The sequence below is a fragment of the Acinonyx jubatus genome, chromosome A2 (genome assembly GCF_027475565.1).
Source record: "Acinonyx jubatus isolate Ajub_Pintada_27869175 chromosome A2, VMU_Ajub_asm_v1.0, whole genome shotgun sequence".
Taxonomy (NCBI): domain Eukaryota; kingdom Metazoa; phylum Chordata; class Mammalia; order Carnivora; family Felidae; genus Acinonyx; species Acinonyx jubatus.
In genome coordinates this window covers 22,339,946-22,366,093 of record NC_069383.1, presented here as the reverse complement: position 1 = coordinate 22,366,093, position 26,148 = coordinate 22,339,946, and the positions used below count along the sequence as shown (strand labels likewise).

The 26,148-nt window shown below is 43.7% G+C and overlaps 2 protein-coding genes across 4 annotated transcripts in view; both read right to left on the bottom strand.

Annotated features, from left to right (window-relative positions):
* Nucleotides 1-11,305, bottom strand: part of COPG2 (COPI coat complex subunit gamma 2) — a 115,562-nt gene extending 104,257 nt beyond the window's left edge. The window contains exons 1-4 of the mRNA XM_027075484.2: nt 11,160-11,305; nt 9,959-10,011; nt 9,072-9,152; nt 5,529-5,600 (exon numbers count right to left, since the gene is read on the bottom strand). Coding sequence (XP_026931285.2) covers nt 5,529-5,600; nt 9,072-9,152; nt 9,959-10,011; nt 11,160-11,196 — 243 coding nt within the window. The 5' untranslated portion in view covers nt 11,197-11,305. The remainder of the gene's footprint in view (nt 1-5,528; nt 5,601-9,071; nt 9,153-9,958; nt 10,012-11,159) is intronic.
* A 221-nt stretch (nt 11,306-11,526) lies between these two features.
* On the bottom strand, nt 11,527-24,962 carry TSGA13 (testis specific 13). 3 transcript variants are annotated; one of them, XM_027075489.2, is made up of 8 exons: nt 24,821-24,962; nt 23,873-24,043; nt 21,982-22,060; nt 20,026-20,097; nt 18,910-19,116; nt 14,089-14,228; nt 13,425-13,552; nt 11,527-11,800 (listed from the first exon to the last, which is right to left on the bottom strand). In XM_027075489.2, the coding sequence occupies exons 2-8, from the start codon at nt 23,893-23,895 to the stop codon at nt 11,631-11,633; spliced, it is 819 nt and encodes a 272-aa protein (XP_026931290.1). In that variant the 5' UTR covers nt 23,896-24,043; nt 24,821-24,962; the 3' UTR covers nt 11,527-11,630. The 3 variants fall into 3 exon arrangements, with proteins under 3 accessions (XP_026931290.1, XP_026931292.1, XP_026931291.1); XM_027075491.2 differs by having other exon boundaries at nt 11,527-11,797; XM_027075490.2 differs by lacking the exon at nt 24,821-24,962 and adding an exon at nt 24,636-24,794.
* Nucleotides 24,963-26,148: the final 1,186 nt, after the last annotated feature.

Sequence of the window (26,148 nt, the reverse complement as noted above, 5' to 3'; positions counted from 1 at the left end):
AAAAGCAAAAAAAGACAACACTAAGGGTTAGCCAGAATTCAGAGTCACTAGAACTTTCTAACAGTGACAGCAGAAACGGAAGAGGGATTGGCAACTTCTTACAAAGTTAAACATGCCTACACCTGTCATCTGTGACCGAGCAACCCCAGTCCTAGGAACTGACCCAAGAAAAATAAAAACTTACGTTTAAAAAATTTATACACGAATGTTTACAGCAACGTTATTCGCAACCACTGAAACCTGGTAATAAAGCAAATATCCTTCAAATGGCAAACAGTAGACAAGCTGAGTGAAATAAACAGAAGTGACCTACTGATACAAACAACAGATAAACCTCAAATGCGATATGCTAAGTGACTCAACAGGCTTCATTCATATGAATTCATATCATTGTTATGACTTCCCAGACAGGAAAAACTGCAGAAAGAGAAAAGATGAGTGGTTGCCTGGGAGAGAGGATGGGAGGAACAGAAGGATGGGAGGAACAGATCACATGTAGAGGCATGAGGGAACTTTTTGGAGTGATGGAAACATTCTAAATCTTGACTGCAATGGTGATGATACTACTGTATGCATTTGTCAAAATTCATAAAACTATACTCTGTAAAGGGTGAATCTACGAAAATTATACTTTTTTTTTTTTTTTAATGGAGAAGACAACGGTATAAATGAATGAAAACGCCAGCCACACACTGGGAGGAAATATTTACAAAACACCTCTCTGATAAAGGTCTTGTATCCAGAAAATATAAAGAAAGCTTACAACTCAATAAGAAGACAAACGACATGATTTCTTTTTAAAGAGTAAAAGATTTGAACAGACACTTCTTCACCAAAGAAGATACACAGAAAGCAAATAAGCATACATCTGCTTAATGCAGTTGTCATTAAGGAAATGCAAATCCAACAATGTCACTTCTGGGTGTCAAGCAAAGAAAAGGACACTAGGTCCACACAAAGACTTGTACTTGAATATTTACTTTTAGTGGCTTTGTTCATAATATCCATAAACTGGAAACAACCCAAATATCCATTTACCTGTGAATGGATAAGGAAACAAGACCACCACCATACGGTGAAATACTACTCAGTAGTAAAAGTGAAAAACCACCAACACACACAAAAACTTGAGTCAATCTCAAAGGCCATAAACTAAAAGAAAGAAACAAGACATAAAAGTCATAAAAAGGCTATATGTTACACGATTAAATTTAAATGAAATTCTAGAAAATTCTAGAAAATGCAACCATGTTGTCAGAAAGTAGATCGCTGACTTCTTAGATGCTAGGGGTCGAGGAAGGACACAGACAACTAAGCGATGTGGGGGCACATTCTGGGGTGATGGAGGTTTCTGTATCGTGACTGTGGAGATGGTTCCATGACTCCACACACTGGTCAGAACTCACTGACCTGTACACTAAAAATTGGTGAATTTTTTTTTTTTTTTACTTTTTAAAGTTTATTTATTTTGAGAGAGAGAGAGAGAATGAGTGGGGTGGGGTGGAGAAAGAGAAAGAGAAAGAGGGAGAGGGAATTCCAAGCAGGCTCTGCACTGTCAGCACAGAGCCCGATGCGGAGCTCGAACTCGTGAACCGCGAGATCATGACCTGAGTTGAAATCAAGAATCGAACGCTTAACCAACTGAGCCACCCACGTGCCCTGGCGAATTTTATAATATGTAAGTTATACTCAGTAAAGCTGTATTTAAAATACTAAAATAAGAAACATTTCCTATAAGTCAATAAGGGGAATATAAATACGCAAAGAATATGAATAGGCAATTCACAGAGGAGGAAAGTACAATGGCCACTAAACATAGGAAGAGTTTCAATTTCAGCAATGATCATGAAAATGCAAATTAAAACCACAAAGAGATGTCATTTCACATTCTTCTGAATATCAAATATTTAGATCTGATAATAAAGTGTCAGGAACAGGTTTAAGGATTTGAAGCAACGTCTATGTAAATTATTCATACAAGATCAGTTTAAAGATCAATTTGCTAAGATCAAATAACTAGCATTATCTAGAAATGCCAGTTGTAGGTATCTCCCCCGGAAAAATTCTAAGTGCACAAGACATGTACATAAACATTATGTATAATATCATTTGGAATAGCAAAAAGGGGGAAGCAACTATTATCTACCAAGGGGAAAATGAATAAATAAGTAGAAATACTGTATACTAACACATTGGGATTACATGCAGCAGTGAAAATAAATAAAGTAGATGTATGTGTAGCACGAAGGTAGATCTCAAAACTATTAATTTTGAAAACAGCAATAATAATATGATCACTTATGTTTTTAAACACACAAAAATATTAAGTATAGATTATGCATACAAACAAACGTATGTCCTACATATATACAAACATTGATAGGAAGTTACCAATCTCAAGAGGGTAATGACCCTCTGGCAAAGGAAGGCTGGAAAACGAAGAAGCCCCACATGCTGCCAGCAAATTCTCCACCTCTCCTTCCTCCCCCCAAAAAACCTCAATCCCACGTTCTGCCTAAGGGACCATCAAAATGAATCACAGCATGCTATACGTTGTTAGTTACCTCCGTCACTACAAAAAACCTAAACTATCCTGGCCACTATTTGTCACCTGGAAACTTATCCCCGTGCAGCTGGGAACAGCGCCTAATGGGACTCTGTCTTCCATCCTTCTCAAATCCCAAACTCCATCAGGCTCTCTGGCACTTTCATCATCACTTATATCCTGAACTCTTCTCTGAACACCCCCATCTGGCCTCTAACTGAAAGCTGGCTCCTCCCTAAGAATCCCCTGCAGCCCTCCCAAATAGTGGCTGGTGTCTCTCCTTTAACCCTCATCCACCAGACCTACAGGTGGGGAAGCTCACCGCCTGTTGAAATCTCACCTGTCACCACTCCTGGTTGCACAAATAGACCTCCGGGTACTTGCCTTATTTTAAAAAAAATATTAGTACCATGTTCGCCACCACAATCTCCAATATTAGCCCAGTAATAATCGCAGGTGACTTTAATATCCATACAGACAATACTTCTAAAGCTAACTACTCGGTAGAATTGGCCTCGTCTCCGCCGATCCTTCCTTCCTTTTGCAATCACCCACTTCCACTGTTGCCCCCACCAGTAGAACAGTATCCCCCCTCATCATTTCATTTCTAAGCAACTTACTCCCCAGCCACCGCTCTGGACTCCAACAACCCTTTCACTTCCTCATGACCTACGATCCATCAATCCGATCAACTTCTCACTGTTCCAGTCAGCCCGTGTCCTTGCTTCGTAACCAGATCCCACAGTTAATAGTTCAATTACTCAACTTCCTTGCTCTTCCCCCCGTTTACTAACCTGGCAAAAACCCTAACCCTGATTGAATCCAATCTCCAACTGCTCTATGCCACATCCTGAAGCGTGCAGCCGGAGAAAAACACTCACTGTGCCACCAAGTAATACATTCAATTCATGACCACTAACTCGAAGGGGCCATTCATACTCTCCAACAACCTGCATTTCCCCATTCCATTTCCTAGAAAATTATTTCATGCCTTCTTTTTTTTTTTTTGAGAGAGAGAGAGAGAGAGAGAGAGAGAGAGAGAGAGAGAGAAAGAATCCCAAGCAGGCTCTGCACCATCAGCACAGAGCCCCAAGCGGGGTTCGATTTCCTGACAGCAAGATCATGACCTGAGGCGAAATCAAGAGTCGGACACTTAACAGACTGAGCCACCCAGGGGCCCAGATGCCTTCTTTGCTTAATACAACCTCTGTGCCAGAGGCTTCGAGTTTGTCCTCCTTCTGTTTCTTCCCTGCCCTGCACCCTCTTCTCTGCTCTATGTCCAGCTCTCTCTCCCAACTGCCAGCCCTCTGAGCAAATTCACCACCAGACACTCGCACGACAAATTCACAGAGCCACGAAGAGGCAGCAGCCTTCCACAATTGTTACACCAGTCCTTCTCCACGACCCTCCTCCGGCAGCCTGAAATGCCGAGCTTTCTAGTCTAACTCCGCTACTACATAATTCTACGGTAATCATGACGGTTCTGCTTTCCTGATTGAATTCGCCCCAAATTTCTGGTATAGGAAGTGATTACAGGAAAACAGGACCTTAACAATAGAAATCTGAAATTGCTTCTCTGATTTGATAAAAGGCATGAATGGCCCCATTTCCAGTTGTAAAGGGGATACTCATAGTCCAGGGCATGCAGGGGCCAAAGTACTTAAATCATCACCTGGAGAAGCAGATTCAAGGACCTATAGAAGACAAGGCTTGGGTAACCCAGTAGTGGCTGCCATGGAATGTATTGTAAACATGGGTTCTTACAACGGGTTAGTTGCTTCTAAGGACGCCGGAGAACTTGGTCAAAGAAATGAGTCCAGAGTTTTAAATTCACTGCTCAAAGTCTAGGTGAGGGACTAGAAATTTTCTAGAATGCCTTGATAGAAAGCCTGTGTCATGTGGACACAGGGCCAAGAATTCTGAAAAGCAAATCCTCTGTGTGGCCGAGTTATAATGCAAAATCAATACCCACCCTGCAGGGAATCTTAGGTTAAAGGGAAGATTTTGATCAGGAAGGAGTGGGACCCTGGGAACTGGGATGGGGACATACGGGCAGATTCTGAGAAAGCTGAGCCTAAACTCCCCAGGCCTCCTGTGCAAGTAGCAGCTCTTTATTCTGTCTGAGGAAAGGAGTCTCCCTTTGCCTGAAGAGTGTGTAACAGCCTCAACTGAGACAGCTGCCTGACAAGGGACTGCTGATGTTCGTAAGGAGTCACCTCCTCCTGAAACTTATCATTACCCAGACACTTAACCACACTCACATCCTACAAGTTTCTGGGGGTTGGGGACAAAACGTGGCCTGGAAAGATATGCAAAACATACCAAAACACTGCAAGATTGGGACAGTTTATGTCACCAGAAGGGTGGGAAATAGATCTCCCCAGACTCCCTTCTCTGCAGGTTCTGAGCGAGAGCCGGGCAAAAGAGAAATACGCACCACATTTAGAAGACGGAAGCAAAGCTGTGGCCATCATGCTCTGGGAGTCGGGGTGGCTTACGGCAGAAACACAAATGCTGAGGTGCCGGGAGCTTTACTTTGTCCTTTCTCTTCTTTTTCCCTCCCCATGTCCTCTTCCCCACTGTGCATCCGGCTCATCTTCTTACCTGCCCGACCCGCTGACCAACGGCAACCCCAGGCTCACCAGAAACTTGACTATGAACTTAGAGAGGTGGTAGCTATGTCCACTGACTTCCACACCAGTCCACTTTCGCCGTGGCATGCCACAAGTTGGATGGGAATGGCTTTTATGACTGTATGACAGATGCGGGGTGGGGGAGGGGACGGCTTTATGCTATATTCTATCCATCTCTCATACTCACATGGCCATTAATGAACATTGAAAAATTTGATGAAGATAAATAATGTTTAAGTAATGCTAAATATTGCAAGCAACCTTTCCCAATTTAGAACATTCGGAGCTCCCCCAGGAAAAAGAATAAAACGAGTTTTTCCAGCCGAAAAGAATAAAATAAAAAGACTTACATCGTTGGATTGAAACAACCGAGTCATTGCAAAGAAGGCTTCTGTGGCTTCCATAGTTCCAAAGTGCTCACCCTAAGGAAAATTTAAAACAATTTCTTAAACTTAAATAAAGCATACCAAGGATTTTCTCTTTATTTCTGCAAAAGTCTCTTAGAACTCGGGAAGAAAATCTCTTTGTAAACATTCTGCCTCTACGCTGTTTTTCTGGCTTTCAATTTATAAACGTGCATGGCCATTTTGTCCACTCCTTATTTAAAATAATTTAGTATCACAAGCCATGCTATAAAAGTTCTGGAATAGTAGTCTCTAACCTTTTAGCAGGAACTATTTTAATTTCCCTAGGGAACTGCAATTTACAAGGAGGTAGAAAATGATAGCAAATTGAGTTTCTAATCAGAATGGCATGTTATTACTACACCACCTACAAGCAGAGATCACACCTTTTCCATTTCCATAATCCAATGCCCAGCACAAAGCCTGACATAAGAGCATAATAAATATTAAATTGTAAAGAACTACATATTAGGAATCCTAGAAAACATGGCAAAAAGGGACCAACTGAAAGGGCAGGAACCAGATTAGTTATATGAAAGTAAGCCTTTGGATGATGCTTTGCATCAGAACTTTACTGCGCTTCATAAATCATCTGAGGAGCTTGCCAAAACGCAGAATCTGATTCAGTGGCTCTGGGTGAAGCCTGAAATTTTGCATTTCTAACTAGCTCCCGGTGATACAAATGCTGCTGGGCCTGGGAACATTTTTTTTAAGGCACAAGATGCTAGATAACCTATTTCACTCACAGTCAAAAATCCCAGATTATAGACCGCCTAAAACATGACCATTTCAATATTTAATTTCATTAAAAGCAATCCTATGTAAGGCATTAGGCTCAATCACTTCAATCTATTTGTCACTTACAAGAATAAGAGTTTATAAGAATAAACAGATTCTGATGAAAAACTTTAAAAGTTTAGGATGAAGGACAAAGTATAAGAATTTACAATCATTTATTTTTATTTATTTTTTAAATGTTTATTTTTGAGAGAGAGAGAAACAGAGCACAAGGGGAGGAGGGGCAGAGAGAGAGGGAGGCTGGAACCTGCTTCTAAAATCCGAAGCAGGTTCCAGCCTCTGAGCTGTCAGCACAGAACCTGATGTGGGGCTCAAACCTATGAACCACAAGATCATGACCTGAGCCAAACTGGGACACTCAGCCACCCAGGTGCCCCTACAATCATTTAAATCACAGTACCCAACTTGCTCACCAACAACAGATTTCCCCCTCTTTCTTTCATAAATATGTAGGGAATACACACAAGTCCATGCACTTTTCAGTCCTATCAACAGGCCCTAAGTCCCTACTTTCTGACTTGAAATTTAGAATATATGAATAGGCCAACTGTGGTAGAAATTTAGAAGTATTTTTCCATAAAGCATTACCAACAACTAGACAAAAGATTAAACTAAGGTTCCCAAACCTGTTTCTGTAGTTGACTGTGTTTATCATATTATACTGGTAATTTCCTTATCAACATAATTAAATGTTTCAACATGAGTTGCTCAGCAAAGAGGCACTGGCCAATATAAAAGTATATGCTACTTGGGGCACCTGGGTGGCTCAGTCGGTTAAGCATCCTGCTTCGGCTCAGGTCATGATCTTGCCGTTTGTGAGTTCAAGCCCTATGTGGGCTCTGTGCTGACAGCTGAGAGCCTGGAACCTGCTTCGGATTCCATCTCCCTCTCTCTCTGCTCCTCCCCCACCTGTGCTCTGTCTCTCTCTCTCTCTCCCTCTCTCTCTCTCTCCCTCTCTCTCTCTCAAAAATAAATAAACATTAAAAGATAAATAAAAAGTTAAAAAAAGTATATGCTACTCTGCACCAACTTCATCTACTGGAAACTCTGCTTATAGGGGCGCATGGGTGGCTCAGTCAGTTAAGCATCCGACTTCAACTCAGGTCATGAATTCAAGTTCGTGGGTTCAAGCCTGCATCGGGCTCTGTGCTGACAGCTGGGAGCCTGGAGCCTGCTTCAGATTCTGTGTCTCACTCTCTCTGTCCCTCCCCAGCTCACACTCTGTCAAAAATAAATAAACTTAAAAAAAAAAAGAAAGAAAGAAAGAAAGAAACTCTGCTTATATAATGGATTTAGTCAAGGACACAATGTGTGCTACAAAAAATTAAATCAGGGGCGCCTGGGTGGCTCAGTCGGTTGAGCGTCCGACTTCGGCTCAGGTCACGATCTTGCGGTCCGTGAGTTCGAGCCCTGTGTCAGGCTCTGGGCTGATGGCCCAGAGCCTGCAGCCTGCTTCCGATTCTGGGTCTCCCTCTCTCTCTGCCCCTCCCCCGTTCATGCTCTGTCTCTGTCTCAAAAATAAATAAATGTTAAAAAAAAAAAAATTAAAAAAAAATTAAATCAAACAGACTTTGCTTTAAATGTTTCTAATATGGTACCACGGAGGGATAGGATGTTTGTGTAGGAATGTGGAAAATGGAGGAATTTGTGTAGGAATGTAGGAATGGAAAAGTATGCACTCGATGCTCAGTCTCCATTTGCAAATTACAAATCATTAAGTCTCTGAATGAGGCCTTCAGTCATGAAATACAGTAAAAGTAAAAGATATTCTCATGGAATTCAAATTGGAAACCATAGTCTTCTTACCACCATATGTAAACCACTGGAAGTCTGTGTGTGTGTGTGTGTGTGTGTGTGTGTGTGTGTGAATCTAAGAAACAAAATCACATTTTCTAAGCTCCTAGACATTTCATGACACTTTTTTAGTCTGACGCAAAACAAACCAAAGCACAAGAAAAAACAAAATAACAATAACAGCAAACAGAATCTATGTTCCATCACAGCAAATACTTTTGTTGGTTTTCTCTGTTACATCCCCAGTGCCTAAAGCAGCATAGGAGTCAGCGGGTGTATTACAAATATTTGCTGAATGACCGAATGAAAACTATTCCTGAATGTATGTGTCCAGGCTACGCTCTACACTCATTACCTCATTGAATCATTACAACTTTATAAAACAGGTATTATCATAATCACCACTTATAGAAAAGGACATTAAGGCACGACATGGTTAAACTCAGAATCATTCTGCTTGCCATGGTACAGCAGGGATAATAAATAAAATCTATTAAAATCAAAGCTTGAAAAACATCACTATTATATTCCTCCCCCTCAAACAAAGGTAAAATATCTATTTGGAATTTGTTGAAGATTTTGTACTACATTTTGGGGGGGGACATAAAGACCTCTGAACAAATCTGAACAACACGCTTTAACATGAACTAATGCTTGTTAATTTCAAATTGATGTTGAGAATCTACCACGTGCTTGGCTGGTCTGGAACCTCATGAATAAAACAGAGGTATGTCATAATCCTTGTCCTCAAGAAGTTTTACATATCATTGCCTTAATCAAACACTGCAGACTTTTAAATTAAGTGAATTTAAAAAAATAAATAACCATACTTTCCAGAAAGTGCTTCACTGCATGTTATTCCAGGAAACAAATCTGAAGAAAATCAAAATAGTCTACCTGGTTCAGTAAGTAAAGAATCTTTGTAAGAATATGTAAACATCTTCTTGGATTGATGGGTGTTTCATTGAATATACGAGCCTATGGGGACAAAAAAGCATTGTTACACTAGTATATTTTCTATCACAGATTTCTATCACAGATTGCAAAAAATCAACTGTAATCAAACAGACATATTCTAATAAACATAAAATAAACATATTTTAATCACAATATCCAAATAATGTTGTTTACAGTTTTCAATTCATCATACTATATGATACATTATTAGATACGGCCTTGACTTTCTACCTACACTAACTCCTTCCCTTCGATCTAGTACGTCAATTTTATGCGCTTTATGTGTTAAGTAAGAATCACAGTATTTATCTACACCATTTGAAAACAATTAACGTCCACAACTTCCTTCAGTAACCTTACACTAAACACCTCTTTAGCATTGTATTTAAAATTATCACCATGTAGCAGAGTCTACATGTTTTTGCATTTCTATAAATTCTAGACCTGCTTCTGATTAAGTAACCCCTCTTCCTTTTCCCTCAAGTCTATATTCTCTGAACACAGTTATTATATTCTTCAATTCTTATTTTTGATCACAGTATTCAAGCAGCTCTCTGCCCACCATCTAAAATGGAATAGAAAAGAAAGAACACAGGGTGCCAGCTCAGGTCATGATCTCAGGGTCTGTGAATTTGAGTCCCCCATGGGGTTCTCTGCTGTCAGCACAGAGCCCACTTCGGATTCTCTGTCCTCCTCTCTCTCTCTGCCCTTCCCCCACTTGTGCTCTCTCTATATATTATCTCTCCCTCAAAAATAAATAACTTAAAACACACACACACACACACACACACACACACACACACACACAATACAGTTCCAAGTCATACCTCCTGTAAGACAGCACTCTTCTCCAGATGCCGAAAAGGATTGGAGCCACTACCTATATCATAAACAAAAAATGTCTTTAACAGCTGTCCTAGACAAACTTATCTACAGAAGGGTATTGATTGCTTGGGATATCTCACCTAAGTGAAGTGACCATTTGGATATCACAGTGACAACCATTACTATTATGCATATAAACTGAATAAAATCATTTTGATCCTGGTACTAGCTGTCATTGCTATCCTTACAAGATCGCGTACTTCTGTTTTGCAGGAACTCTGCCCAAAACGAGTGTCTTCTTTCCCTGTCCTCTTTTTACGTGAATGTTACAAGTATATGTCATGTGCACACAGCTAAGATTAATGAGATTGTGGTAGGGCCCTTTGGATTTCCCTAAAGGCAAGCACTATCTTTGGTGTTTCCAACAATTTCTGCCAGAAAAGAGTTTAGCAAAGAATCCTGCAAAGCTGAAAGGGGCCGTGGAGATTTACTAACCCAAGCCTCGACCACACCACGGGAGAGCACCAAACATTGAGGGCTTTGGGTTTGGGGATTGGGGTTTTTTTTGTTGTTGTTTTTAGGTGGCTTGACATCTTCCCCATTTGCTCTGGACCAAAGACGGGTTATCAAGAACGCAACTGACTTTTGGATGCGGGAGCATTAAACGACCGATGTACCAGGGGGCAGTCTTAACCCCCCTTGGGAAGACTGGAAGGTACAAGGCGCCTCCAAGTTCATACACACACAAGTCCCATCGAGCCCAGACCCACTCTGGGCCTCCCACTACCAGCGCCCCCCCGCCTCGCCCACGCGCGCACCCACTCCCTCCGCCACGCGCCGTGGGCCCGCCTCCTCTGCGGGCAGCCCACCCCAGGCGAGCGCGGCGGAGGCGGCTCCGAGGGGCTGCGCCCAGGGGAGGGGGCGGGAGCGGGGGGCGGGGCCGCCGAGCTGCCCAAGCGGCGCGCGGGCGCGGGGCGGGAGCGCGCGACCCGAGGGGAGGCTCCGGCGCCCGGGGGAGGGGCTAGGGGCAGGCCCCCGGCTGCAGCAGAGCGGAGCCGGGCGGAGGGAGGAGCGGGCTCCAACTCCGGCCCCCTGGCACACCGGCGCCCACGCCTTCGGGTCCGCGGCCCCCAAGAGCAGGTGGCGGCGGGCGAGGAAGGGGCCCCCGCGGCGGAGGGTGGGCGTCAGAAGCCCAGCGCGTACCAGACTCCTCGTCCTTCTTGTCGAATTTTTTAATCATCTTGGACGACTTCCCAGCGCCCAGACCCACCGCAACCGTCCCAGGCGCCGCAGCCGGCGAGCGGAAGAGGCTGCAGGAAGGCCGGCCCCGTGCTCTGGAGCCGGTTGGGTCGCCGTCCCGTCACTCGGGGAGAAGGCCCGCCCTTCCCCGGCTGTCGCGGCCGCTCTTGTCCCCTGGGGACGCGGCCACGCCCTCTCCTCCTCCCCCAGCCGGGCGGAGGCGGGGCCAGGCGCTGGGCCCCCGGGGCTGCGTCCTGGCCCCTACCGCCACGGGTCCGAGCTGGGGCTAGCCCCGGCCCACCCAGCCAGCCACAGGGCAACCCAAGCCCGGTGCGGGCAGAATGCGATTTTATTTGGTTGGCACGTCGTGGATGGCGACTTCCGCAGGCCCCTTAGTCTCTGGAGACCGAAGCGAGAGGCCTGGAGGATTTGTTTTCACTTGATGACAGTGGCGTTTTTTATAATCCACTGCTGGGCCCTTCCATTGCGGAAGGCGTTCTCTCCTGGCACAGTTGTGGTGGGTTTCTCTTCCAGGAGCGATGAAAGGGTTAGTGGTTCCCAAATCATCTTGGAAGTCGGCATGTCACTCCCTGACTTGGCGACTGCTGTTAACAAAGCACAGGGCACCTTAGTGAATGTGCACATCCAGAGGATCTGGAAGGACACCCAATGTGAGGCAAGAAAGAGACCCACTTGGAGGGACCAGAAAGCTGGTCTTTACTCTTAGCAAGAGGGTAAAGTTCGGATCACGGACTACCATGCCCAACCTTCTTTATAGTTCTGGATTCCTTCCCTTCATCAAAACCCAGTTTAAAACACTGCCAGTTTAGTCTTCCCTGTTTCATCCCACCCCTTTCAAATGATTCCTTCTGCAACCATGTGGACACCCAGGTAACTCTTACTAAGGTGCATTCGCTTGTATTCATACTCTTCTTAGTCTTTTCCTAAAGTGGAGGTGGTTTTCAATTCTCCTGAGAGTGTAACCAAGAAAATGTTACTGTCTTTGGTTTCAGTGTCATCACTTTATCCAGATTCTCTTTTAACGTCTGCCTGTTCTTGGAAGCTTCCATGGCGGGCTCCTCTTGTTTCCATCCCTCCCCACTTTTTGGATGCGTTATGCCTTGTAAATGTCCCTTGACTCGGCTTCCTTATTCCTACTACGATCGCCTTAATTCGGGCCCTGTCCTCTAACTCCTGGACAGCCTCCTAATCAGGCCCCATCCAAACCTTCTCTGTGTAATCTTTATTTGGATGCCTGGTAAACAAGGAAAGTGATTGGCTACTGGCAGAAGGAGGGCTGGCTGGCGGTGTCTTTTGCTTGAAGTGGAGACATTGTTTCAACTCCACAGACCCATTCTTTAGGGAAAGCACCATAATGGGCTCTTCAGATACTGTTACCTAAAGTAAGTATGTACTCACTTTTCTTGAGGGAAACTGTAAAGTCGCCAGAAATCTAATAATTGTTGCAGACTGAGATATTAAGTGTTCTGTTCAGAAATGTAAATTAGGTAGATCATTAACAGGTTCTTGCCTGTTAATGATCTACCCAATTTACATTTTAATTTTTAATTATTATAAATTTGACTAAGTGTATGTCAGAAAAAAAAAATGTGACTAGTATGTCAAGCCCATGATGTCAGTGATGTAGTATTAGGACAGGAACACACACACACAAAAACAAACAGGGGCGCCTGGGTGGTTCAGTTACTTGAGCATCCGACTCTTAATTTCGGCTCGGGTCGTGATCTCATGGTTCCTGGGTTCGAGCCCCGTCTCAGTCCCCGTGCTAATAGCACTGAGCCTGCTTGGGATTCTCGCTCTCTCCCTCTTTCTGCCCTCCCCCCCCCCCCATCCTCCCAACCTCGTTCCCTCTCTCTCAAAATAAATAAACATTTTAAAAAAAGAAAAAACAAAAAACCTTTTAAAGAAAAACATTATATGAGTAAGGGCAAATAACACATCAATATGGCCAAAACTATTAGAGTGGTAGGTGATGTCGTCTGGGAAACACCACACTAGAGCTTTCTTGAAATTTGAGGGTTTAAATGGGATCCAAAGCCTAGTGCCACCTGGGCCTCTTAACAGGTGTTAGCTTCCATGCTATGAGAAAAAATAGTCTCCAGAACCTCCACGAGACTTGTTGATTTGCCCTTTTCTCTTGTCCCCCCAAATTTGTGCCTTCCCACACCTCAGATCTGTAAGCCATTGCTTTGAAAGAAAGAAGCTTACCAGCTTTCTTCATATCTCTTTCACAGACTGAAGCAAAGTTGAGCTGAGGGTACATTTTTTTCTGTTTCTGCAAAGCACAGACCTTCATATACTGCCCGTCACTTTTGAAATCATTGTAGGTGGAAAACCTTCACAAAGAAAGCTCATTTAGTAGATCCTAGGGCAGGGGGTTAATGGAACCAGTCACTACTTTATCAGATTCTGGGGGAGAAGAAAGGACAGTGACTAGATGGTGTTCACTGGTGGGAGTATTGCTCCATGGGAGGGAAGTTTCTAGAACCTAGCATTGCAAACCTGTGCAGGAACTCCAGAATCTCTTACCTCTTCCCCAAATTAGATGTGGGCTGCTCCTATAACTCATTTCAAATGAAATCTCACAGCACCTAGTTCCTAAACTGCAGCCCTCTATATGCCCTAAGAGAAAATTTTGTTCTTTTTCTCACAGAGATCTTTGAGTACTTCTGGTCACTCTCAAAAATCATTCTTAGTGAAAAACCTTAGTTTTGATTAACTCTCATTAGGGTCTAAATGAGGTTGGGGGTCATGTAGGGAAGCTGTCTCATCACTATGCAGTTATATATATTTCCTACAATCAAAAGTTTTTGTTAAGTTGTGATGAAAAGAGCAGCGTGAATAAGGAAAAGAGAGGAAGGAAAATATTCACCTAAACCACTGTTCTTGCTTGGATGTAGGATCAGCCAACAGAGTCACAGGAAAGGTTGGTTTCAGCTCAGATCTTAACTTTTTTTTCTGAGACATCAGGGGTAGGCAGAAGTTCTCAGGGGGGTTGTGCTGGTAACCTTCCTGCAGCAGAGGGAAGAAGGGTCAGTGAAGGAGGAAGCTGAACCCTTGGGACTGAACTAAGTTCCCGGACTAAGCTTCAATTCCTCTAAAAGGATGCGACAAACCCTGCCAGAGAGGGGAAGTGGGGACTGAAACCAAAAGAGGAGGAAGCCGTTCCCTGAGTGGGCTAAAACACTAGACCCCCTTATCCATGGAAGATACATTCCAAGACCCCCAGTGGATGCCGAAAACCATGAAGGGTACCAAACCCTAGACATATACTATCTTTTTTTCCTATACATACATATGATAACGTTTAATGTATAAATGAGGCACAGTGAGGGATTAATAGCAATAACCAATGAAATAGAATAATTATAATGTAACAAATGTTATGTGAACGTGGTCTCTCTCTCTCTAAAAATAGCGTACTGTACTGACCCTTCTTCCTGTGATGATGTGAGAAGGTAAAATGCCTACATGATGAAATGAGGGAATGGCGTATGCACTGTGACTTAGCATTAGTCCCTCTTGATTAGATTATACCCAATTTGATTGTGGGTAACTGAAACCCTGCAAAGGTAAACCACAGATGAGGGCTGGGGGTGCGGGGGGTGGGAACGAGTGTACCTATTTGCTTTGTTGTCAAAAAACTTGTCCAAAGCTTGGTCAGTTTCCTAAGTAATTGACTTGCCCAGTGGCCCTTTGAAGTGAACAGCAGAGGAATTTACCCAGTTTTGAGAAGGATTCAATTAGTCAATCGCTTAGGAAGCCAAGCATTTGGTACTAAATTGGGAGATAGATCCATGGGACCCTACCTTCCTTTCTCAAAGATGACTGCCTCATTCACATTCCCTTCTCTGTCTGCAGTGAAAAGGTCACAGAATGGGATGTTTTGTGAGGTAATAATTTCATCATTACTAAAGGTCATAGAATCAAAGACTTTCAGAAAAGCTCTTAAAGGTCATCCAGTCTAACCATTCATCTGACCCCCTAATCCCCTCCACAATATTACTACTAAGTAAGTGGTCAATCTTCCTACACCTAAAAGCCTAACCTGTTTCACCTTTGCTCAGCTGTTAGCTATCTCCCTGTAACTTTGACCCTGCAGCTCAAACAGAACAAATCCAATGTCTCTTCTGCAGGGTCCTTAAAGAATTTGAAGAGATCCATCACGTCCCTCCTAAGCTCATTCTCCTCTCTTAGGCTCAACATTGCCAGTATTTTGAACTTTCTTTCATGCGATGTGGCTTTGGGCTCCCTCTCCTTCTGCTTTTTCTCATCGTAACTCATTTGAGAAAGCGACCGTTTATATTCTTTCTAATATGGGACAATCTGAAATGAAAACAATATGCTAGCAACCGTGGGACCATCACCTTGTTAAAGACTCTATTCAAATGTCATCACCTCTTCCAGGAGCCTTGCCTAACTACACCATCTAAAATTGCCTCTCACGCTCATTGTGCTTCATTCCCTTATCCTGCCTTGTCATGGCACTTAGCACATTATATAGTATCTGTGTGATTGTTTGCGTGTTGATGGTCTGTCTACCTCACTAGAATTAAACATCATTCAGGCAGTCCTTGGGGTAGTCACTGATGTATCCCTACTACGCGTAACAGTGCCTGGCACAAAGTAGGTGCTCCATAAATACTCGTTGAATGAACGAAAGAACGAATGAATGACTAGGCTGATTAAATGACAACACAGTGAGCTTCTTCTCATAGAATTTTAAAGCCTCTTTTAAAAAAAAACACTTCTGGGGCGCCTGGCTGGCTCAGTCGGTTGAGCATCCGACTTCGGCTCAGGTCATGATCTCGCGGTGCGTGAGTTCGAGCCCCGCGTCGGGCTCTGGGCTGATGGCTCAGAGCCTGGAGCCTGCTTCCATTCTGTGTCTCCTTCTCTCTCTGCCCCTCCCCTGTTCATGCTCTGTCTCTCTCTGTCTCAAAAATAAACGTTAAAAAAAAATTAAAAAAAATACTTCCTGTTGAACCATGTCTTTTAAATGCTGTACTTGTTCTCTTTAAGCTCTTCCAGTTTGGAGGAACTTCCGTTCACGTTACCTCAACAAAAAGAGATTTTACTCTAAAAAAGCACATGTGCCTAGGAACGAAGTCATAGCTAACAATCTGGCCACAAAAAGAGCAGAAACTCTGCAGAGCTAGATCTCACAGCAGAAAAACAGGAACGGAAAAGTATTTGGAATCCAAAACAGCACTAGCTAAGGACTACAACAGCATGAGTTTGTGTAGCTCGTCTCTAGCCCCATATCATTAGCCTGTCTCCTACTTTCTTCCTGTCTGCTTCCCCCTCTCTCTGTGTTCACTCCCTACCTTTACCCTGTATCTTTCTCCTCCCTGTAGCGTCTGCTTGTTTGTTTCTACTTCCCTGTAACTTCAACCTGCCCCTCCTCTGCTTTTGTGGTCCCTGCACTACCCTCCTCCTCCTGGTTTGATTTTTTTCTGGCCTCTCTCTACCTGCCCCGTCGGCTTTCACTCTTACCACCTTGATCTTCCCCTTTTCCAGACCCAGAGGCATGGAAGGAGGACTCTGTTTGGCCTGGGGATTTGGGTCGTTGGTAGGTTGGCTGGTTTTGGTGTTGGTTTGGCTTCTGGCTTTGGGGGTTTTTTGTTTGTTTTCATTTGGGGGTACCAATTTACACCACAGGTCACCGATCAGCCTATGAATTTTGATTCACTGGCTCTGGTGCCCTCCTGCCCTCACCTCAGGTCCCTAGCCAGTTGCACAAAAGAGGATCTCTCAGGACATCCTTTTCTTCATGGACTATGGTGGGGCCATTTCACTTAGAAGGGACTGTGAGGATAGCAATCACTTGTAGACATGCCATCTCCGTTCTTCGACTTGCCTACTGGAACCCACCCTCCTCTAACACACATGCCTGGGCATAGCAAAAGAATGCTTCTTCTGTGTATGATCTTTGGCTCACCAAAGACCGTCACTTTTGTTTGGCAAGAGAAAGGGGGGTGGGTTGCAGTATGAATATGAAAGAAGCATTCTAGATGGGCATATCCTTCTTCTTGAACTTGTTGCTGACAGTCCATAGAACTACCATGGTGTCAGTCTTTGACAATCGGTGCCTTAACTCTATTAATACAATTTGACTGGTAGCACCGTTTGCTCATGAATATGATCAGGTCCTGCGTGTGATTTGCACAAAGTTCCAGCTGTCGGAAGAAAGCTCGTCTTGCATCAAGTTAGATGATAGTCTTGTATTTCCTTCTCTACCTTGAGCAGCACAATCTTAGCCTGGCATTTGTTCCTTTCTCGTTGTATATTACCCATCACCATGAGAAGTAACCACTGAGTTTACATCCAAAGGGCACAAATTCGGAAACTCAAGAGACCATGGGCAATGAATTAATTAGCCCATATTCAGCATATATCATTGCATATTAGCATTTTATCCCCCATTTGGAGAGGAATCTTTTACCGCCATTCCTCTAGCAACTAAGGAAATACTAACCTCAAATTCACCACTTTGTGTTACAAGGGTCTGTCTCAGGTAATTTCTGTTATAATTAGATTCTTTTGTTTGCACTTTCACTTTATTTAATTTCTTCTTGTTATATTAGGCCTGCTCTCAAGGCTGTCAAGATCTTTTTTAGATCCCGATTCCTAAATATCTTTTAAATTGATTTTCTTCACTTCCTCGGCTATTAATTTAGTTCAATTCTTCAGCATCTCTCCCCTTAGCTGTTGTAGTAACATCACAATGAATCTTTCTGATTTGTATCTCTTCCCCAACGAACACAACTTTCTCCTCCAAAAAACGGTCTTTCTAAAATGCCAATTTGATTGCGCCTTTTATGTCCTGCCATTTACTCTCTTACATCTCCATAAGTGCTCCTCACTTTCTTGTGTCTTCATGTGTCTGCCTTTCCCTCTGATAGGGATATTCTCCTGTTCTTTTGCCAAGGATCATATCCTCTGTAAAACCTCCCGGATCACTCCCTTTCCTCCGACAAAGATACTAATCTCTACGTGAGTTCTATATCTTCCATATTCTTTTATTATCCATATATCCTGGTATATTATAATAACTTTTCTATTTCTCATTTATTGATCAGTCTCTCCTACTAGTCTCCAAGTTCCTTCAAGATAGAAACTGTCCTGAAAGCATCCTTATATCTTAGTTCTTTGTTTAGCATATGTTCAGCAACCGTTTACCGGATCGAACGTGAACTTCTGCAGTGTAGAACCGAGTCCCAGATGTCTGGCTGTTGTGATGGAACATCCTCTGCTGTGTTCCTCTCTCCTTATCCTGACAACCAAAGCCGTGGGTATAAAGCATAATCCTTTCCCCATCTCCCGTTTGGTTATTTCTGTTCCTCGTTCCTCATTTCCTGATTTATCCTTTGCCACTTTACCCTCAACCCAAAAGCCAGTGGCTAGTTCACCTTTGGGGAATTGCAAACTAAATGTCTTTGGCCAGGGAGGAACAATTTCTAATGAGGACCCTCTTTTCTCCACGCAGTGGAGTTTCATGACACGAGCTTGTGCAATTCTGGTTCTGAGCCTCTCCAGATTCCTTGTGTGTGCAATACACACAGCAAGGCAGAAGAAGGAAGAAGATGACTCCTGACACCATCTTCCATGTTAACTTAATTCCCTCTTCAAGCCACCTCCTGATTCCTCAGGGTCCTTCCTCAGGGTGCCAGGAAGCTTCCCCAGGCGCCATTACCTTGAGCAGCAATTCCTTGGGAAAGTATTTGGGTGCGATGTTCTTTCCTTGCTGGTCGAATGGGCAGGGAAGTGGGTTGTTGGTCATAATCAGTAAGGTCTTATCCTGATCGTACTCTGTTACTTTTAATGTGAAGCTTTTGATTTTCCCGTTTCGAGCCAGGAATTTCTGCAGGGCAGTGGGCTTCAAAGGCTCATAGTACTGGGCCTGAGCAACACAGAGGTTTCCAGAGAGACAAAGGGATTAGATCAAGAGAAGATTAATCAATTGGCTAGTCTTCAGCCTCTGTGGGGGAGGGACAGACGCTGCACAGGGGCCGGACAAATCTGCTCTGAAGCAGATTTTACAGAAATCTGCTTGGTTTTACAGAAAACGTCTGAAGCCCTCTGTCCCTCTCTGCCCTCAGAACATTCCCCACAAATAGACGAAGGGGTGAGGAAGTGAGATGGGAGGGAAGGTTCCCACATAAAAGGAGCAAGATGACTTAGTCCTTCTGAAAAAGTGTAACATCGTGCCCAACACAATGGGGCAAACAGAAGCTTCCATGTCAAACCTAGGTGGCCTTCTCTACAAGTCTGTTTGAGGCAAAGGGAGAGATCGCCAGACACCAAAGCTCCTTCCTTGTTCCGGGATACCAACACAGCCCCTCTCTCCATCTCCCCACCCACCAAGAGTTCTCCACGGGCACAACCACATTAACATGCATAATAAGCACGACCTTATAGAGGAAAAGCAGTCACAAAAGACTGCGTGTCATTTAAGACATGGTGGGGGAAGTGGCGGTCCCGCTAAATTTGCTTTTCCATCCCTAGGAGGGAGGCAGAGGATTGGCGAGGGAGAGAATAGAATACCTCCTATTAGCAATAGGTTTTCTCCACTTAAAAAAAAATCAGCTGCAGCCAACACCCCCTTCCCACCTCCTCCCTCGTCCCTCCCTATCACCGTACCCAGCACTGCCACAGGCCTGGTGTCCTAGGACAGCCCTGCTTTCCTGTCCCAGGAGTCAGCGCGGTCACAGAAGCTGGTGGCACCAGGAGGCATTTGGGATACCCTAGCAGTGGCCCTGCTGCTGAACCCTTAAGGATCTTGGCGGGGATGAATGCTTTTTCCACCTACCATATTTGGATGGACTGTGTATTCCTGAAGATTCTTCAGGACAAATTTTGAAGGCCCGACTGCGTCAAAAATCTAGAGACAATAATTGAGATCAGGAGTTTCACGTTGCACCTGTCCTAAACAGCATTCCATTCCTTACCTCACCTCACCCTAGGCTGACCCTAAAAACCGGTCAGAAGAACAAAGTACTCCCAGTTTTGTACCCTGGGATCCCGGGATGCGGCCACAGCAAGGAGAGCTACGTTCCGAGGCATCCTGACAGGGAAGCTTGTACGTGGAAAAGGTGGGCCTGCTTTATTATGAATGTCAGATAAAGCTGTGGGGGAGGGAAGTGGGTAAAGGGCAGCATTAAAGTTCAGATGGGGACAAATCACTCCAAGGGATCGCACCTCTTCCTTCTGCCTTTTCCATTTCTATAGGGGTGAAATCTAGTGAAAATCAACATGGAGGACACCCTCTCCGGGAGAAAAGCAAGTCATAAAAGGGCAACAACTGAAGGCTTGTGGTGCAAGGGAGCCCTAGGGATCACTGCCTGCCGAGCTGGAAGCAGACACACAGAGGAAGAGAGAAACAACGGTGCATTTTGCTTTTTTTGAATATTTCGACAGCACACGATTCTTCCAGAAGTGATGGCAAAAAAATAATTGAATGTTGGTCATACTTTTGTCCACCGCTTTGCATTTCTCTGCCGGTGGACATGCTGGTGATTGGCAGACTGTTGGAGGGTCGTGTCTGGTGGACGTGCTGGTGAATGGCAGACTGTTGGGGTGTTGCGTCTGGTCGTACAGTTGCCGGGCCTTCTGCATCGCCTTCGCTGACCCCGGTGTTGCTGCCTAGCCTCCAGCTCAGCCCTAACTTATCCACAGATGAGTCAAAAGGATGAGGACAGAAGGAAATGAAAGCTGAGTTACCTCCTTTGGGCTTGGCATAATCGGAAATCAGAAAAAGAGGAGGAGTCACAATCCTGTGTGCGGACCAACATTTCCAAAGATTGCCATGCCCCCGAGGAGGTGATATGGTAAGGTGGGGCACGGAGGAAACAGAACATGCACTGAGAGGTGAGGAAAGTGTGGATGTGAATGGAAAAGAGGGAAGGTGTAAGGATGGGACAGAACCGTGCAATGGCGGAAGGTGTTATGTTCCTAGAGGAAAATGCCAGAAACTGGCAATGCCCAGGGGTGGGGGGGGGGGGCATGTGGACTAGGAGGAGGCCTATCAGAGCCATGCCGTACATTCCATTAGGAACAATGGGAAGCAGTAAATCCAAAGATGCAATGATTTAATTTTTGGAAAACTGAAATCCCTTTGTTCAAAACAAAGATATATTAGGAATAGTCCACTTCACAGATATGATACATATATTCGGAACCACAGAAATCTCAGGAAAACGTGAGAGAAAGATGTGAAGACTTTTCTCTTGTAGGTTTTTTAAAAATTAATTTTAGGGGGGGAATCTCAAGGGAAAATGTTTTTACTCTTGAATTTTTCTGAAGTGTTGCATCTCAGCTCCAAATGAGTCTACGGCAGTTGACTAAGCCCACGGGAGTGTCCCAAGTGGAATATGTTTTTAGTTTTACGTTGAATTGTACTATCGTGGCTCGTAAAATAAAAGTTGGCCTGGAAAATTCACTTGAATATGAAAAACCTGGGGAAGCAACCAAACCATCCAATGGAGTTTTGCTGCAAGAGGTGTCCATAAAGCCTAGCTAAGTAGGGTTTCTAAGATAGGTTTATGGTCCCTGGCTTCTAGCCCTGATTTGTCGTGGATACATCCCTGTCTCTTTTCTATGTCTCTGTTTCCCTTTCATGAAATTAGGATAAATTACCCTTGCTGTCTGTACAGACATTGACCGTTTCTTGCTCTTCAACAGGAGGTCTGTGAACCCCACTTCCAAAGTACTCAGAGTAACTCCAAAGAAAGACTATACATACACATTTACTAAGGCTCTTTCTTACCTCATCATTAGCAACCCCTATTCCTTTCTCAAGTTTAACTGAGCTGGTTCCTGGACTCATTGATACGGCATCTTGGAACCTGAAAAAGCGGAAAATCCAATGGTATTTGCTTACTCCGAGGCCTGGTCGTTGGCATATTCTCAATCTCCCTCAACAAAGTTTGGGAGCCCGACGTAGAGGAGCCCAATTTGGGTGGTCACTAATTGAATATGCACGTATAGTAAAGAATAGGATTTGTTATTACCCAGCCTGCATTCTGGTGGGGGGGGGGGTGGGGAACAAAACTTCAGTTCAGTGAGTTCAGCAAGTGGGACCTCTTGGAGATATGATGATATCTGATAAGTTGAATTCTTCAAAAATAAGGGTGTTAGACAGCTTAAGGACATTCTTTTGGGCACCTGGACCTTTATAATATCCTTAAAGACGACCTCCTATTTTGAATGCCCACCTGCCTGCTCTTCTCCACAGGGAAATGGCTCTACCTTTGCCAATAATTAACTAGTGATTCCATGAAAAGGGACATTATTAGTGGAACTTCACAACTAAATTTCCAATTCTTAATGACTATGCTTGGATTACTGGCTCCCTCTTGTACCTAACCACATCTACGCTTCTCTATCTAGAACTAAGATGGTAAAAATCATGAATGGCAAATATTCTCATACTCTGTTTTTTCTCTTAGTTTCAGATCCTCTGCCCAGATACCAGTTCCTTTTGGAGAGAAGAGGGAGGGAGGCAGAAGTTGCAATATTTAGTAATAAAGTGTTTTAGATTCCATATTTTAGATTCCATGACTAATTCCACTAAACCCATTTACTCCCTGAACATAGGAAAAGATGCTCATCAGTAAGACTGGGTTAATGATTAAAATAAATGGCCTGCTTCCTCCTTGGAGATAATTCCCGTTTGGGTATTAACTAGCTTACATTAAATAGAAGCCTGGGACTACCTGAAGTAGACCTCTCTCCTCTAAAAATGACGGTGGCAGGGGCGCCTGGGTGGCTCAGTCGGTTAGGCGTCCGACTTCGGCTCAGGTCATGATCTCGCAGTCTGTGAGTTCGAACCCTGCGTCAGGCTCTGTGCTCACGGGTCAGAGCTTGGAGCCTGCTTCCGATTCTGTGTCTCCCTCTCTCGCTGCCCCTCCCCTGCTCATGCTCTGTCTTTCTCTGTCTCAAAAATAAATAAAAACATGAAAAAAAATTTTTTTTAATAAAAAAATAAAAATAAATAAAAATGAGGGTGGCAGTGTAAGGACCAAACTAAGAAAAACAGAACTGGCCAAGCTATGTAGTTGGCGGGTCAACTGCTGTAGGATGGCACGAATCATCCCCAATCCCGTATCAAGTCCCATCCAAGCATGGCTCACTTCCACCTGTCGCTGGCTACCAGCTCCATCCTTAACTCAGGCCAGACGTCTTAAAAATAGTCTCAAGGGGAGCAGGTGACACATTGTGGGTAGACCAAAATAAATTCATCCCCACTTAACATCTTAAAGGTGGTACCTTTTTTATGTGTCCTACTATCTTAAGTCATCTAATAATAATATACTGTAATCTTTATTGTAGCACTTTTAAAAAATGAGTCTCTGTCATCTCATTGAGAGAGAGAGAGAGAGAGAGAGCAGGGTAAGGGCAGAGAGAGATGGAGACAGAAAATCCCAAGCAGACTCCATGCTGTCAGTGCAGAGCCCGATGCAGGGCTTAATCTCACAAACTGGGAGCTCATGCCCTAAGCTGAAATCAAGAGCTGGACGCTTAACCGGCCCAGGTGCCCCTGAAACATTTTTAATGAGTCTACTCTGTGACTAGTACTGTTCAGAGTGATATGGACTACAACAAATGTTTGCATAAAATCGTCCTTATAAATTAGTTGGGCAAAGAAAAGTACACACTTGGTTTGTCTCTTTTGGCCCATCGCTGTTCACTGCTAAGTGGGTCAATCCAAGGCAAGTATTCACCCAGAGGCCAAAGTCAGCGTCTCCAAAGAGTCCAGGTTCTGTAGGGGCTCAATTCCATCCATTTCTTCCTTAGCACACACTGTGTGTCCAGCCCCGTTCTTGATCCTGTTTTGGAAACAAGGCTGGTGGGTGCTGTTGTGAATGCAGAGAATGCACAAGACGTGATGACCTTTGTCCTCAAGAACTTAGGTGGTAAACGGTGGAAGGGGTGGGTGGGTGGAGGAAGTGGTTATGAAGTGTGAAATAGAAAGGACAAATACATGCTAGTACATTAGGTGAGTCATTTCACCTCTCGGGGCCTTAATTTCCTCATTTGTAAAAATGGAGAGAGTTAACCAAATGATTTAAAGATAATATTCTAATTCCTTTTGACAGCGCGAAGAATTTTCCTACATAGAGACCTGAAGTAAAATCCATTCACGGGTTAGTCGTGGGAGAGAGTTGGAGAGCAGCCATGCTTTAATTTACATCCCCTTTCAATACAACCACCCTCTCATAGGTTAGGTCTATAAAACCAGGGAAAGATCTGCCTTAGTGTTGAGAATGTCGATAAGTGATTATTTAAGGTTTATATCTAGTTTGTTTGTCTAGACAAAAACCCTAAAGACAATTGTCTAGAGTGTATGACTAGACTGAGCTAAACTCTGAAAGTTCCCTCAAGGGTAATAGACTAATGAGGTTTTCACCCTTTCCTCACCTTTAATTTACTGGAATCATGAGTCCAATTCATGCGGATACTGAAACTAAACTAAAAAGAAGCCACCCAACTGGAAGGCACAAATCTTGGGTTGCTTTTCTGCAACGCAGGGTGGAAAAAACCAAAATCACACAAACACAAAAATGACACCCAGACTAAAAATGGAAAGATCTGGTGTACAATACCTTGAAGGACATCAGGAGACCTTAGTTCATTGAGGAAGGAGAGATTCCTTGGCACTGAAAACTTCCGTTTTGAAAGTGTTTTATTCTTTTCTTGATTCTGGAGGAGACGCAGGAATTTGTGATGAACAGGCAATCTAGAATGCTCAGGTGTTCTATGTTGGAGTGAGCACAAAGGCTTCAACAAAATCTGCACCGATCTGTTCCAATTTGTTTTTTTCAACCTGTGACTTCCCTGTACATACACTGACCTTGTCATCATATCTTAACTTCTACTTTATTTTTTCTTAATGTTTATTTACTTATTTTGAGAGAGAGAGAGGGAGAGGGAGAATACCAAGCAGGCTCTGCACTTTCAACACAGAACCCAATGCAGGGCTCAATCCCACGAACCGTGGGATCATGACCTGAGATGAAATCTAGAGTCGGATGCTTAACTGACTGAGCCACCCAGGCGCCCCAATCAACCTCTACTTTAACCTATTCCTCAAATATAGTGAACTTTCTCTCTTATTCCCCATACTTAAAACCCTCTCCCCACGTCTTCAAACCATTTGAACCTTCTTCTTTCTTTATATTACCACTGAGGTCTTTCCTCTTTAGACAAGACTTTCCAGATCAATCCAATCCCAAACTCTAGCCTGCAGGCACTGTTTTTCATGCACGCAATTCTATAGTATCTTGTAGTTTGACCTGTACTTTTCTTCTGTGCACGTACTGTTTGCCTCCTACACAGTAAGGTCCTTGAAAGTGACACGTGAGTTATATATATATTGGTTCCCCCCACCCACTACCACATACCCCTGTTTTTTATATTAGGCATTCAAACTTAATATTTACTTCTGTATGTTTCCTGACCATTTGTGACATGTTAAACACCATCCTAGGCAAAGGGAACAAACATAAATCCCAGTCCTTGACCCCAAGGAGCTCATAGTTTAGCCAGGAGGAGATGAAGAAAGAGTTCAATTCAACAGATTGCAATGCATGTATCAGGGATCTGTTCAAGGGGCTGTTGAATCAAAGAGGAAGAGCACTAAACTCTGGGAGACATTTGGAACTAACACCTAAACCCGAGTCTGGAAAGGTGAGTACAAGTAGCTTATGCCTGGAACATAAGATTTAACATAAAAGCAGCAAGAGATGAGACTAGAAAGGAAGCCAAGGTCTAAATCCTAGAGTGTAGACCCTGATAGAAGCTTGTAAGTCACCCTGTGAGTTAATAAAGAGCTATCGAGGGATTAAGTTGGGAGATACATTGAACAATATGTATTTTAGAAATACAAAAATGGTGGCAGAGTAAACTATATATTGGAAAGGCACAGAGGCCT